At 43.1% G+C, this 14,508-nt stretch overlaps 2 protein-coding genes across 2 annotated transcripts in view; one reads left to right on the forward strand and one right to left on the reverse strand.

Annotated features, from left to right (window-relative positions):
- Positions 1 to 2,283, forward strand: part of LOC308407083 (monocarboxylate transporter 1-like) — a 31,047-nt gene extending 28,764 nt beyond the window's left edge. The window contains exon 5 of the mRNA XM_080898506.1: positions 89 to 2,283. Within this exon, the coding sequence (XP_080754632.1) occupies positions 89 to 366 (278 nt within the window). The 3' untranslated portion in view covers positions 367 to 2,283. The remainder of the gene's footprint in view (positions 1 to 88) is intronic.
- Positions 1,564 to 14,266, reverse strand: LOC308407084 (vasopressin V2 receptor-like). The gene is made up of 7 exons (XM_080898507.1): positions 14,141 to 14,266; positions 9,534 to 9,808; positions 8,355 to 8,600; positions 7,828 to 7,974; positions 7,530 to 7,752; positions 4,490 to 4,711; positions 1,564 to 4,049 (listed from the first exon to the last, which is right to left on the reverse strand). Exons 2-7 carry the CDS (start codon positions 9,801 to 9,803, stop codon positions 3,868 to 3,870), a joined length of 1,290 nt encoding a protein of 429 aa, XP_080754633.1. The 5' UTR covers positions 9,804 to 9,808; positions 14,141 to 14,266; the 3' UTR covers positions 1,564 to 3,867.
- Positions 14,267 to 14,508: the final 242 nt, after the last annotated feature.

The raw sequence follows: 14,508 nt of genomic DNA on the forward strand, positions 1-14,508 counted from the left end.
TTGATGTCAAAGATTATCGGTGTAATAATTGTTAAAATGTTGACGCAGATCATAAAATCTGAATCTCCTTTCTTTTGCCCACCTCCAGGCAGCTTCTATAACTACTACCAACACTATGACTTCACCTACATCACCTGCGGCATCGTCCTCATTATAGGAAGCATCTTCCTCTTTGTGGGAATGGGCATCAACTACCACATGTTAGACCGAGAAAAGAAAGCGGAGGAGCAAAAAGAGAGGGAGGAGCCCAAAGCGGAGCGTGCTGCCATGCTGCCGCCTTCTTCTCCGGCAAAATCGAGCGAGGATGGCGTACCAGCAGCTGTCACAATGGACGAAGTCTCCAGGATGGATGAGGACACAGTGTAAACGGACAAACTTGGGAAGAAATGAACACGCACGAGAGCTGCAGTTACAACCACACAGCATCTTTATAGAGAATAATCCCTTTTTACACCACCCTGAAGCCATAGAAACCGCTCCATGATTAAAACCAGAGGCCTGCTGCGGTGACGCTGATGTGAATCTGCGCTCGGCCTCATTCAGACCTCCGGTTTTTGGTCTTTGACGTGCCTTTTTGGTGAACTGAGAGCGTTCCAGGCGGTGCTGCTTGCATAAACACCAGATAGACGCACAGCCGACTGAGTGACTGTAACCATCCCGGAAAGTAACGAGGACTTTGTCTCAGGGTCTCAAGCTGTCACAAAGGTTCAGGGCCTCGTGCGCACACTTTTTAACTTTTTTTTTTTTAATAAGTCACCATACATGTTACAATACAGAAATTTCTCCCTCGTGTTCTGCACAATCACTTCACTGCTCAAGGGCTGGATGTAAGCGCTCGCATCCACATTGTTAATCATAATATTAGTTAGGATTTTTTTTTAATTAATTAAAAAAATATGGGGTAAAAAGTAGTTCACTACAACACAGGGAAAAGTTAAGGTTCTTCTTTTTAACATTTTAGGAATGTAGAATAACAAATATCAGTTTTCCTGTTTGTGGAAAATCAGGAAGCTGTAATGTAGGAATCTTCTGAGCGGTATGAAACTAGGTCAGGATGCAGGTATGGAGGCAGAAATGTGGAATTTCAGAGCAGCTCTGATCTTTTATTGAACTGATGAAGATTATGAACATCATCGGAACAGGTCACACAGACGGGCTCCAACCCTGCTGATGCATCCACCACGTGAGCTGCAGGCTGGGTTGGGTAATAAACGGCACCACACGTTGGTGCGTGTGAGGGGGTGAAGCTGTGCGGAGTAGATGGATGGTTGGGTGGCTTCTGTGTGCTCTGAACATTGTTACAAAAATGTTTTTTTTTTTAATGTAATTTTTGGGGCGCAGAACAGCACATTTGTGGTATTTGAATAGTGAAAACGGTTTAGTTCAGTTTCTACAAATCCCTACAAAAAAAGTAAAATATTTTAGCTTTCAGGAAACTACAATCTAACGAGGTTCATTGTAAGTTCAGTCAGTTTGTGAAGTGTACAGAATTACTCATATCAGGAGGACAGATTTAACCGGGTGAATTAACGGGGCTGAAAGCTGAGAACGTGTTGGGAGAGGGACTAACACGGTTATCATCTTTGTTTTCATCACGTTGAGAGTAACAGAAATATTGCACATGACCAGCTTTAGAATCGGATAAAGTCCCTGCCCACATGAGACGTTTCCACGGTCGCCCGAGCATTTCCTTCCTCACAGAGGAAAGCTTCCGATTGGGCGACAGATTTTACGTTTCCCTTTCAGTAGGAATGGATACTTATTATGTTATTATGTATTTTGGTGACTAAATATGACCAAATGTTAGTATTCAAAGTGATTAATTACAAAGTGTGAATTTGTTTCTTCATGTGTATTTTTGTAAAGGTACTACTGGTACCAATGGGGAAACTGGTCTCTCTCCTCGCTGAAGTATCCACCTGTTCAACAGGTTCATATTTCAGGGGAAAGAGCATCTGCTGCATCGGTACGGCCACATTCGACTGCTCCAAACCCTGATTTTTTTTTCTCCGTTAAAAAATAAATAAAAACAAAAAACTGACCTTCATGAACTTGTTGGTAATCGATAAACTGTTATTCTAGGTTTTATTTTCTGAATTATGGTCATTTCAAATTTAAAGTTGTTCTGCTTTCAGGATGAGCGTTTTGTGAAGTGACACACTGAAAGGAGGCGATACTGTTTCATTTAAACTGGGTTTTAAAACGGTATTATAATAGTCGCCTTTTTTAGTGTTTTTATAAAGTGGACAAAACTTTAGTTTCTGTAATATTTTTTTCTTTTAGTTGCTGTGGATTTTTTATGTGTGTTCTTATTATTTTGAGTTTTGAGAATAAACAGTTTTTAAAATGAAACCTGTTGTATTGATTCTGTAACTTAAAAATAAAGCTTTTTTTTTTTTTCAAAATTAGCAGAAAAACTGTACATTTACAGTCATTACACAAGTCTAACATTTTTATATAAAACTTAAATTCTTGCACTCAAATCCTGAAAAGGAGGCATCTCTATATACCTGAAGCTACCACAGCAAGCAAATACTTACAGAAGCTTGACGAGAGAGAAACGTGAAACTCGATGACAAATTCACACTCGCTGGACATTTCATTAGGTACACCTTGCTAGTACAGGGTTAGACTTCCTTGATTCTTCATGGCACATCTGTTATCTGTTGGCTTGAGATCAAGGGGGACATACAAATCCAAGAAACCAGTTTCAGATGATTTGAGTTCTATGATGTGTTATCCTGCTGGATGCAACCATCAGACATAGAAGGGTCGGACAGCACCAATCTGTGTGTATTCTGCGGTGTTTAAACCACGCTCATTTGGTGCCACGTGGCAAAAGGTATGCCAGAATATATCCTCCACACCAGCAGCTCGGCCTGCTGGTGTAAGGTGGGATGGATTCGTGCTCGTTCACTCCAAATTCTGACCCCTACCATGTGAATGTTTTTCTAATTTTCCATTATCCAATTTTGGAGAGCATGTGTAAATTAGAGTCTCAGTTTCCTGTTCTTAGCTGAGAGGAGGGGCACCCAGCGTGCTTATCTGCTGCTGCAGCCCATCTGCTGTAAGGCTTAACATGTTGTGCATTTAAAGATGCTCTTTTGCCTCTTTTACTTTTACATACTTTGGTTATAGCCAGGAGTTATGAGTTATTGTATAGTTTTGCTTTTTTCCACCCAGAGAATCACTGCTCACTGGATATGTTCTCTTTCTTAACAGCTCTGTAAACTCCAGAGATGGTTGTGTGTGTGTGGAAATCCCAGCAGATCAACAGTTTCTGAAAGACCAGCCTGTCTGGCACCAACAATCACACCTTTTCCAAAATCACTTAAATTACTTGTTGTGATTCTCGGTTTGAACTTCAGCTGGTTGTCTCAACATGGTGCTTTCAGTCGTGCAGACAAAGTTATTTGATTGGCTGATTTAAGAATTTGCACTGGTGTACCTAATGAAATGGAATGAGTGCATAGCTCTAACATTCAGATTTAACAAACACGACCCAGAAATGAGCCTCACAGGTGCTGGAAGATGGATTTTTGTAGTCTTTGGAGAGACTCGTGGTTTCCATGGTGTCATGGAGGGTGTGTGAGTGATGGAGCTCTGCAGTGCCGAAGCCCAATAATGTAGTTATTGTGTTTTTCATGGCTAAGGCAATACACACAGTTACATTTTTGTTTTAGAATTTTTTTCCACATATTTCTATTGTAATAAAAATCCTCGCTCCACTCACCCCTGTTCATTTTCAGCGCCCCTTCACATAGGTTCACTCGGGTCTCATTTTAAAAGTTCAACTAATATTTCCTTAAACATCAGCCGACTCAGCTGTGCCACTGAGAGGGAGTTGCCCTTCATCGTGTCCAGTGTTCAGTTGGAGGTGTGCGTGATGGTGGAGTCGTTTGTTTCGGAAGCTCGGCGCCGAGTGTGCGGCCGACAGTGAAGCAGCAGACGAAGCTCCGGGGAGACGCTGCTGGAGAAGGCGGAGTAGATCCAGGGGTTGGTGCAGGAGTTTAGACTGGCCAACAGCATCAGCAGGGTAAACGCTACACCTGTGTACACACACAGGAGGAGGAGGAGGTCCGTAAATGGCACAGGGGACTGCAGATCAGGCCATCAAGTCAAACTCTGCTTCAGGGTGGTATCTTTGGTAGCCCAGAGGTACTTATTGTAGTCTTGTATATAAAAGTTTATTAGAGAGTTTTAAAGTTAACACAATGACTTCATGTCTAAGGCATCTTTGTGTTGTACAGTTTGGACCCTGCACCAGCTGTCACAGGATGAGAGGCGGAGAAACACCCTGACAGATTACTGCTCCATTTAAATTGGGTTAAAGGTATTTATGTAAAGTTATTAAATTTTTTTTTAGGGATGTAGAGAACAAAAAAATCCTTAAAATTACATCAAGTTGGTCTGGCAGGACTGTGTGTGTGTGTGTGTGTGTGTGTGTGTGTGTGTGTGTGTGTGTGTGTGTGTGTGTGTGTGTGTGTACCGTTCTGAGGTGGGTCAGGGTCCCAGGCGGCCCAGAGCTGGACGCTGAAGAACGGGGCCCAGCAGAGCGAGTACACAAGCACAATGACCAGCGTCATCCTCACCGTTTTTGACATGGCTGCTGTTACCTCTCCACCTCTGACAGGAGGCAGTTTGGTGGGGTGTGGTGAGCAGGCAGCAGAGGGCGTTGTTGGATCTGGTGGGACGCCGGCTTGCAGCTGAGCTGACGAGGAGGACAAAAACATTCCTGTGACGCTCACTCTCCCTGAATTTCCTCATTTCATGAGTTAAGACCATAAATATGGTTACATTTTTATTTATTAATTTTTTATATATAACTTTTTGATTGTAGTAAAAGCACATATTAGCTAATTTCAGGCATGAGATGAGGAGCATACTCCAGATCTTAGTCACCTTCTACCACCACACTGCTTTAGGAGTAAGACTGCAATAAGTCAAGTGCCTGAAGCATGATCAGAAATGGGTGAAGAGTTTTTATGGAAAGTTTAGTTTACCTGAGCAGCACCAACATGTCAACTGCAGGACTGCTTCTCAACAACTGTATGGGATTTATTCTCCAGCCACAACCTCCAGGAGTACACGGACACTGTACTCTCGTACATCAGGAACTGTGTTGACAATGTCACCGTCAACAAAAGGGTCAGGGTGTTTCCAAATCAAAAACCCTGGATGAATAGCGAAGTGCAATCCCTCCTAAAAAGCCGCAACACTGCCTTCAAGTCAGGGGACAGGGCTGCGTATAGGGCGGCCAGGGCAGACCTGAGTAGAGGCATCAGGAAAGCTAAGGCTGCCTATAGGAGGAGGATTGAAGATCACTTTGCTGACAACGACCCCAGAAAAATGTGGCAGGGGATCAATCACATTACCAACTACAGAAGCAATAACCAGGCAACATCTAGGACTGATGCCTCACTGGCTGAGGATCTAAACCGTTTCTTCGCCCGATTTGAGACGACCAAGCCCTCAGCTGCCACACCACTTCCACCCGCCCCCAGCACTGGCACACTAACACTTAGGGAGCACCAAGTGAGGTGTGTTCTAAGGTCAGTGAATCCCAGGAAGGCGGCAGGTCCTGATGGAATACATGGAAAGGTTCTCAGAGCATGTGCTGACGAACTGACCGGAGTCTTCACTAAAATCTTCAACCTTTCCTTGTCATCAAACACCGTCCCGCCCTGCCTCAAAACCTCCACCATCATCCCCATCGCCAAGAAGACAGCTGTGGCCAGCCCAAATGACTACAGGCCTGTTGCAGTTACGCCTGTAGTGATGAAGTGCTTTGAGAGACTGGTCTGTCAGCACATCAGGGCCGGTCTGCCTCCCACTCTGGACCCCCACCAATTTGCCTACAGGACAAATCGTTCCACCGAGGACGCTATCACCATAGCGCTCCACACTGCGCTGAGTCACCTGGAGCACCGAGGAAGCTATGTGAGAATGCTCTTTCTGGACTTCAGCTCAGCATTCAATCATATCATCCCGGAGATCCTGGTCCAGAAACTGTCTCACCTGGGACTCTCCACCCCCATCTGCCTCTGGATCAAGGACTTCCTGACAAATAGACCACAGTCTGTCAGACTCGGCCCCCACCGGTCCAGCACCATCACACTCAGCACCGGGTCTCCACAAGGATGTGTTTTGAGTCCCCTCCTGTTTACGCTCTACACATCCGACTGCTCCCCTACCCATCTCTCAAACACCATCATAAAGTTCGCGGATGACACCACAGTGGTTGGACTCATCTCAAGGGGGGATGAGTCGGACTACAGAGATGAGGTCAACAGACTGACTGAGTGGTGTTCAGTTAACAACCTCCAACTGAACACCACGAAAACTAAAGAACTTATCTTGGACTTCAGGAAGGGCAGAGCAGACCCGGCCCCACTTTACATTCACGGGAGCTGTGTGGAGAGGGTACACTCCATGAGGTTTCTGGGCATGCAGATATCTGATGACCTCTCCTGGACTGCAAATACTACAGCGGTGGTTAAAAAGGCCCAGCAGCGTCTCCACTTTCTGAGAGTGCTCAGGAGGAACAACCTGGAGGAGAGGCTGCTGGTGACATTTTACAGAGCCACCATAGAGAACATCCTAACGTACGGCATAACAACATGGTATGCAGGGTGCTCAGCTGCAGACAGGAAAGTACTGCAGAGGGTCATCAACACAGCCCAGAAGATCACTGGCTGCTCTCTGCCCAGCCTGGAGGTCACTGCAAACTCTCGGTACCTCAGCAGAGCTGGCAATATCGTCAAGGACTACTCTCACCCCAGCAACCAACTGTTTGAACTATTACCGTCAGGCCGACGGTACAGGTCACATAAAACCAGGACAAACAGATTCAGGGATAGCTTCTTTCCCAGAGCTATCACCGTAGTAAATAAGCACTAAAACAATTGAACCTATTCCATACCGTCACTGTCATTATATTAATGCTGCTATCCTGTATATATTGTACATACTATTGTTTGAGTACTTACGATTGTTTTTTTTGTACTTTTTATATTTTACATTTATATTTATTATTGAAACTTGCACCAAGGGAGTGGCACTCCAATTTCGTTGTACTCTGTACAATGACAATAAAGGCTATTCTATTCTATTCTATTCATAACTGCTGACTGAGAAACTGAAGAACAGTGCACATTCTTAGGTGGTGACGTGCCAGTCATGTGGTAAAACACTCCATAATTCATATACATAATTAACTGTCTGCAGACCAGTGAGGACCATAATTTACCAAATGAACATCATGTTGATTTCAACAGAACTGCAGAGCTGTGACTGAGCGCCTAAACTAATCAGGAAACATGAGTTAGGATGAGGGTTGTTTCTCCATAAGCTTCTTTACAGACTGTTGTCCTTTACCAACTACAGCAGTCGACCCCTGCTGGCCATTATAAACTATTGCAGGTTTAAGGCTTATAGATACGTCCATCTCAAGGCTCAGTGTAGGATAAATAAGCATTATTATCATTATTGAATCATGCAAAGCTACTGTAGAGTCCAAGAATGATCACCCATCGGGAGGTGCTGATAGGTGGACACAGGGTCCAAACTGCAGTCATTTCCAGGGTTGTTGTACACGAGGGGGGAAACATAGAAGGGGACATTAGACTTTCCTTCTCCTCCTCCTCTTTTTCCTCTCTGGGTTTCTTTTCTTAATTGAGGGAGAGCAGCGGGGGACAGGCGGCAGTCTGATTTCAGGTACAGATTGTTATGAATCTCCTTGAAGATTCGCACCTAAAGGAAGAAAGACGAGAGAGGGTAAATTTTTGTTTCCAGAAGCATCTTGTCTTCTGGTTCTCTCTGTTCTACCTGGCAGATGGTGATGATCAGAACGGGGAGGATGAAGATGGCTAGCGTCATCCACGTCACGTAGGCTTTGAGGCCCCAGGACTCGGCAAAATTGCCCCAACATTCATACACACCTGGAGCCAACTCAGAACGGGAAAAGATAAAGACCTGCAAACCAGCAAAGAGATGAGTGGAGATGATGGAAACAGCAAACAGTCTGATTTTGTGTTTGTGCTCTCTTCTATAAGATTTTAATTGGCACGGTGCTTATTTACGACTTCGTGTTTTAACGTGATGAAAGTGTTGGTTGGAAATGTGACAAAATGGGACACTACCTCTGTTTATCTTCAAAGTTAAAGGCAAACATATGTGAATTTGATGATAGGCCTTTAAAGTAACAGCTTAAGACCAGAATGATGCCCCTGTCCTTTCTTTGACTATCACCTTGTTTTCTTCTCTTTTTAATGTTAATTTTAAGAGCCTAACGGTAATCAGAACCTAAGTTATGCATCTCAGGAGCAGATCTGTGGCCAGCCTCTTTGGCATACCTGTGGCAGGCTGAGCAGCAGCGACAGTACCCAGGCCAGCACGATGAAGCTGTTCCAGCGCTTCGTGGCCCCGCTGCGATGTGCCTGCAGGGGGCAGCAGATAGCATAGTGGCGATCCACTGTCATGGCCACGATGATGTAGGAGGAGGCAAACATTCCAAGAACCTGAAGGTACTTCACCAGGCGACATAAGAAGTCAGGACCAGGAAAGCGTCCCTTAGCGTCCCACACGAGCTGGGGCAACACCTCAGAGAGGAAGAGGAGAGGGAGGAAGGATATATGCTTTTGAAGTAACATGTCGCAATATATTTTCTCTGTGGAGAGTTGTGGTATATGATGCACAAATTTTATGCACACACACATGCACACAAACACACACAGACATTTGTGCATATTAAAAATCTCGAGGTACAGATTAGTGTGCTCATTCATAAATCCCAGAGCACATTTACATATTCCAGTTCAAATTTACAGATTAATGCAAAAACTGAAAGACTTCTGTGCACTTTTCTGAATTTGCATGTACATTTAAAATCTCAAATTTGTGTACAAAATACAAAAAACACCAAAAAAAAAAAAAAAAATCAATGAAAAATTACAAGTATTTGTGCACATAATAATGATAATGGATTGGATTTATATAGCGCTTTTCAAGGCACCCAAAGCGCTTTACACTATTCATTCACTCTCGCATTCACACACTGGTGGAGGCAAGCTACGGTTGTAGCCACAGCTGCCCTGGGGTAGACTGACAGAGGCGGGGCTGCCATATCGCGCCATCGGCCCCTCTGGCCAACACCAGTAGGCGGTAGGGTAAAGTGTCTTGCCCAAGGACACAACCACCAGGACAGAGAGCCCGGGGATCAAACCGGCGACCTTCCAGTTACAGATACGCTTCCCAACCCCCTGAGCCACGGTCGCCCCACATAATAGATTCATGTGCACTTTTACCCCAGTTTAGTTCACATTTACATGTAGGTGTGCATATTTGGAAACCTGTGAAGACATTTGCTGACTTCAGTGTGTTTGTCTTTTTCCAGATTTATGTATTTGTTTACAAACTGTAAAAAAAAGATCACATTTCCAGATTATTGTATCTGCACATATTTTCAGATAATACTACAATTACACACCTGTATAACACACATATAACCCACAACGTGAATGAGTGTTTGCTACCTGGAACAGCGCCACCACCAGGTCAGCCACACAAAGGTTCAGCATGAACTGGTGCAGGGGGTTGTGGTGTCGCCTTCGTCTTAGCAACACCACCAGGACCAGCCCGTTGCCAAGTAACGCCATCACTAAGATGACCGCCAGCACCACCACCTCGGCCACGGCCAGCAGGGCGTCTCGTTCCCGCTCTGTAGCATTAGCACCGGTGGGGGTCTCAGAGACCGCCGGCCGGTCGATGGACGTATACGTGTCTGTTATCACAGAAACGGACATGCTGGCTGGGACAGGAGAGGAACACCACAGAAAGACAAGACGATGACATCGTTATGAAGGAAAACTGTGAAACAAACGTTAATCTTTCCTGGTCCATCTTTTGTATACAGGTGATTATTATTACGTTTTAGAAAGTTTAATACAAGCACCTCAAAAGGGGGTTGAAGTACAGCACTCAAGTTAATTTAAAATCAATTTATTTATTCAATTTTTTCTTAATTTGATGTATTTTCAGTCACTATAAAAAGTTTATTGTTAAATTCTTAGAATCAGGTGCAGTTTTGGGGAAATCCCTAACTGCCCGTAAGTTTGTAATGATGTTCACTGGAGACTGGCCAAACAACAGGACTTCATTACTGCCTTCACATTTGGTCTGATGAGCCCTGTGGGCTCTATGATTGTGTCTGCGTGCGTGCACTGAACTGTAAAAACTGCTGAGTGTCTTTGTTTGTGATTCTTGAAGCCCTCCACCCCTTTATTTGTTTGTTTAGGGGAGAAGTGTTGATCTCTTTTTAGTTCACAGGACACAAAAAGACCAATTTGATCCCAAATGGGCCAGACAAATGGCACTGTTGTATAAGATCCTATAAAAACATTTGAAAATGTTCCCTTTCTTTTTCTGTCAGATGCACTGTTTGTTTCTTTTTTCTTTTTTCTTCTTTTCCATTCTTTCAGTTATTGTACTCATTACACCCATTTTCCCCAAATTCTTTGAGTATTTATTTGAAATAATCACTAATCTAAATAACGTCCAAAACAGGTTTTTTTTTTTAATCATTTATGAAGTTTATGCATTTATTCAATAAAGAGCTAATCTGTTTGATTTTCCTTGGCATTCAGGCTGCTACTCTATTCTTTACATCACTTCCTCTTTCCCATCAAACTCAGTATCAACATCATTACTGTAGGCCAATCATTCTCTTTTCCTCCTTTTACCCAATCAGCCTCTCTTCTTTGCGGTTTAAAGCTCCGGGCTCTTCTGTTATTTGCCTTTCTGACTTGCTTCCTCCTTATCCAATCCTCCTTTGCCATCTTCATCACCACCAGCACATATCATGTAGATCAGGGCTGCCCAATCCCGGTCCTCGAGAGCTACCGTCCTGCAGCTTTTAGATGCATCCCTACTCCAACACAGCTGAATCAAATGGTTTGATTACCTCTTCAGCATGCCATCGTGTTTGGCAAAGGCCTGATAACAAGCCATTCATTTGATTCAGCTGTGTTGGAGTAGGGATGCATCTAAAAGCTGCAGGATAGTAGCTCTCGAGGACTGGGATTGGGCAGCCCTGATGTAGATTCTGAGCACCGGGGCAGTCTAATTTATTCTGTATGTGAATAAATCCCCTCTCCTGAACTATTGCTAAACCCTACATGGAAGTGGCTGGTAAAGGTAGACCTAAGCAGCTTCCCAGCAAACCCAAAGCAAAGTTGGACCTACAAAATCCAAGTGTGCAAAGAGCTGTTCAAGTGTCCTAAGAACCTCTGGCCAAGTCTGATTTTACAGGCCCATTTCTGCATAGTTTTCATTGTTTTAAGTGCTTCTGTAGTCAGGTGAGTGTGACAGACATCAGTAGATGCATGCAGCATTTGCAGACATAAAAACACTTCTTAGTCTCAGACAACAAATTTCTTTGGGCAGTAGAAAAAGAAAGCTTCGTCTTGGTTGAGGTTATAGCATGGTCTACCCACTGACTCGCTGGAAGTGGGTAGATCATCATGGATAATGATGACCTCACACCTGGGTCATGAGTCATGTCATCCATATGCCTCCAGTGTTCTGTTTTATCTTGAGCTGTTAATCCATTTTTGAAAGTCTATAGGTCCTAATTCAGTTCCCGGTGCAACTCCACACATGGCATTCAAAATCAGACAGATGTCCTGCTTGGTCATGAAATCAGATCCAAGTCCAAGTTTGAGGAGGCACCAAACTGCCCGTGAAGTGCACACTGATGCTGGAACATCCAAGGACGTTCGCACCGTACACCAGGGGCTCAAACTCCAGTCCTCGAGGGCCAGTGTCCTGCAACTTTTCCATGTGTCATCTGAATAAAATTAGTAGGTCATTAGCAAGAGTATAGAACTTGACTGCATGCTGAAGTGGCAACCCCTAACCCTACTCAAGTAAATTTAAGTAAATGTGTTTGGAAAGATATACTTCTCAAAGTATTTTTATTGCATCATGTTCATTCACACATGAGCTGCTGTAACATGAATCAAATGGCTGAATGTTCACCTCAGCATGCAGTCAGGTTCTATAGTCTTGCTAATGGCCTACTAATTGTATTCAGGTATGTTGCAACAGGGACACATGGAAAAGTTGCAGGACACTGGCCCTCGAGGACCGGAGTTTGAAACCCCTGGTCTACACAGAGCTCGTCAACTGATGCGTTTGCTTGTGTTGGCAAAACTGAATTAGGTCAGGATTTGGATTAAACGCAGCAAACTGCTCGCATACTTTGATGATCTGAGCTCCTAATGAGGTTGTTCTAAGTTCATCCACGTTTGGAGTCAAACACTTTGGTATGCGGATAACAATGCAACATGCTTCTGATTGCTTACTAAAAAGCAGCTCGTCGCAGGAGGATGTCACACGTTTTAAATGCCTTTAATCAAGCTGTCATCAAATATAAATCCAGTCAAACCTTCATTGTCATTTGCATGCTAGAGCTTATAACTGCATTTGTCGATGGCACCGTGAACTGTTCACAATGATTCCTGGAAGAGTCCATGCAGTGATAACGTCTGTTTTTAATGCAGTGCTGTCGGAAGACCCGTCCATCACAGGCATACCTGCCAACCTCGTCCTTTGTGCACAGAGATTTCTTGAGATTCTCAGATTTTTTTGATGATATCACATACTGTAGATGATGAGTATTCAGAGTTTTCACAATATTACATTGATGAACATTATTCAGAAATAGATCCACTCTGTCTCTCCAAGATGCTATTTTCACATCAAACAGTCAATGTTAGTTGTTGCCATTTTACCTAATTACTTGAAAAGTGATTCTCCAGTTGTTAAAAGTACCACTTTTCCAGCCTTTTAAACACCTGCCTCAACATTTTTGAGATGTGTTAATGTCACCAAATTTAAAAAGGATTTTTTTTTTAAATGCTGTCAGATTTCTCAGATTAAACATTTGATATGTTTTCTGTGCTCTATTGTGAATAAAATGCGGGTTTGTGACATTAGCACATCATTGCAGTCCGTTTTGTTTACATTTTAAACATCTTTTTTAAATTCAGTTTGTACAAAAACAGCTAAAGGGATTTGCCAGTGAATCATCTGAACTGGCAGCTGCTTTAAAAATCATTTGAGGTAATCATGGCCGAGTTTCTGATTTAATCCCAATTTTTACAATAAAAGAATCAGCAGATAAATTATTGATTTAAAAAAAAAACAATCATTAGCAGACAGAAAATGATTTAAATGAACTCCAACAGTAAAACCTTGCATGGATACAGTAATATTAATAATTTATTATATGATATATACTTTAACAGATTTTTTAACTTCATCCTCCAGTAGTTATATAATAAAAAACTGCAGCAGTTAAAACTCATTCACGAAATGCTAATTAAATGTCAAAACTAAAGAAAAGTCATCAGATCTCTTTTGTGTTTCCTCTTTTTCTATGTTTTTGTTGAAATTATTGCCAAGTCTGACAGAAAGAAACACTTTAGGATGTAAATGTTAGAGTCTGCAGGTGAGAAAGTATTTTTCATTCAGCCAGAGGTGTCTGCGCAGGAGCTAAATACAGGAGTCACTCCAGTATCTGTTTAAATAAACTGAACAGCCGAGACTGATGACGAAGGCTAGACGCCTGCTTTATATTGAAGGTTATTTGCCTATTGCTTTGCAAAAATGGCAAAGCTAAAGCTAAAATCATCAGTTTTCTTTAGTCTTTTCTGTTTTCTTTTTAAGCTTTAGTTTGAACATCATGAATTTCAGTCGGAAGAGGAGAAAATATTTTCCAGTCAGCCGGAGGTGTCAGGTTGGAAGCACTAGAGATGAACAGAGAATTCCCTCCAGCCCACGGAGCTGAGTTTGTTGACACCTTTCAGCTCCTTTAATCCTATTAGAAAGCTGGACACCTGCTGCTTTACACATAATTTGCTTTGCAGAAGCCGTAAAGCTAAAAATCAATTCAGTTTACTCGTTTTTTGCAATCCTCTACCGCTTTTGATTTTAAAAAAAAAACAACCCTAAAGAGCATGAAACAGGAGGTTTAAAGTGCGTGACTAAAATTAACATCTATCTGTACAGATTTTAATTTCCCATTTTCATGAAAAACAGGAAAATCATAGGGAAATACGAGGAGACGGAGCCGACTCACCTCCTCCTCAGCGTCCCGTGAAGCATCTGTAGGAGCCAGGACAACCTGATCTGCTGTTGCACACACTAGCTGCATCCATGCTGTGTCTGCTGCATGTGTCTGTGTGCGTTTGTGTGCTTATTACACTGATGGTGACCTCTGCCAACTCGCTCTGCTGTTTCTCCTCTCTCTCCTCTTTAGCACATCCCTCTCTCTCTCTCTCTCTCTCTCTCGCCTTTCTGGATTTTATGAACGTGGAAGAAGAAGAGGAGGAGTGAGAGAGAGGGTGATGAAAGGACGCAGTGCCCGGGCAGTGTTTGCGAATTAATGTGATTTCCTGTTGATTATTGATATTAAACATGTGGCTGTTGGCCCTGCTTTTGATCCAC

This window comes from Rhamphochromis sp. 'chilingali', assembly GCF_963969265.1.
Source record: "Rhamphochromis sp. 'chilingali' genome assembly, chromosome: 12".
Lineage (NCBI taxonomy): Eukaryota > Metazoa > Chordata > Actinopteri > Cichliformes > Cichlidae > Rhamphochromis > Rhamphochromis sp. 'chilingali'.

Bases quoted from the DNA above. Each gene is read 5' to 3' on its own strand.
- LOC308407084 (XM_080898507.1), bottom strand. From the start codon at position 9,803: ATGTCCGTTTCTGTGATAACAGACACGTATACGTCCATCGACCGGCCG. The intron at 7,975-8,354 runs GTATGCCAAAGA...GCTGGTTTGCAG, and splicing joins TGCTGCTCAGCCTGCCACAG to GTCTTTATCTTTTCCCGTTC. The intron at 4,712-7,529 runs GTGATCATTCTT...CCTCCTCGTCAG, and splicing joins CTATCAGCACCTCCCGATGG to CTCAGCTGCAAGCCGGCGTC.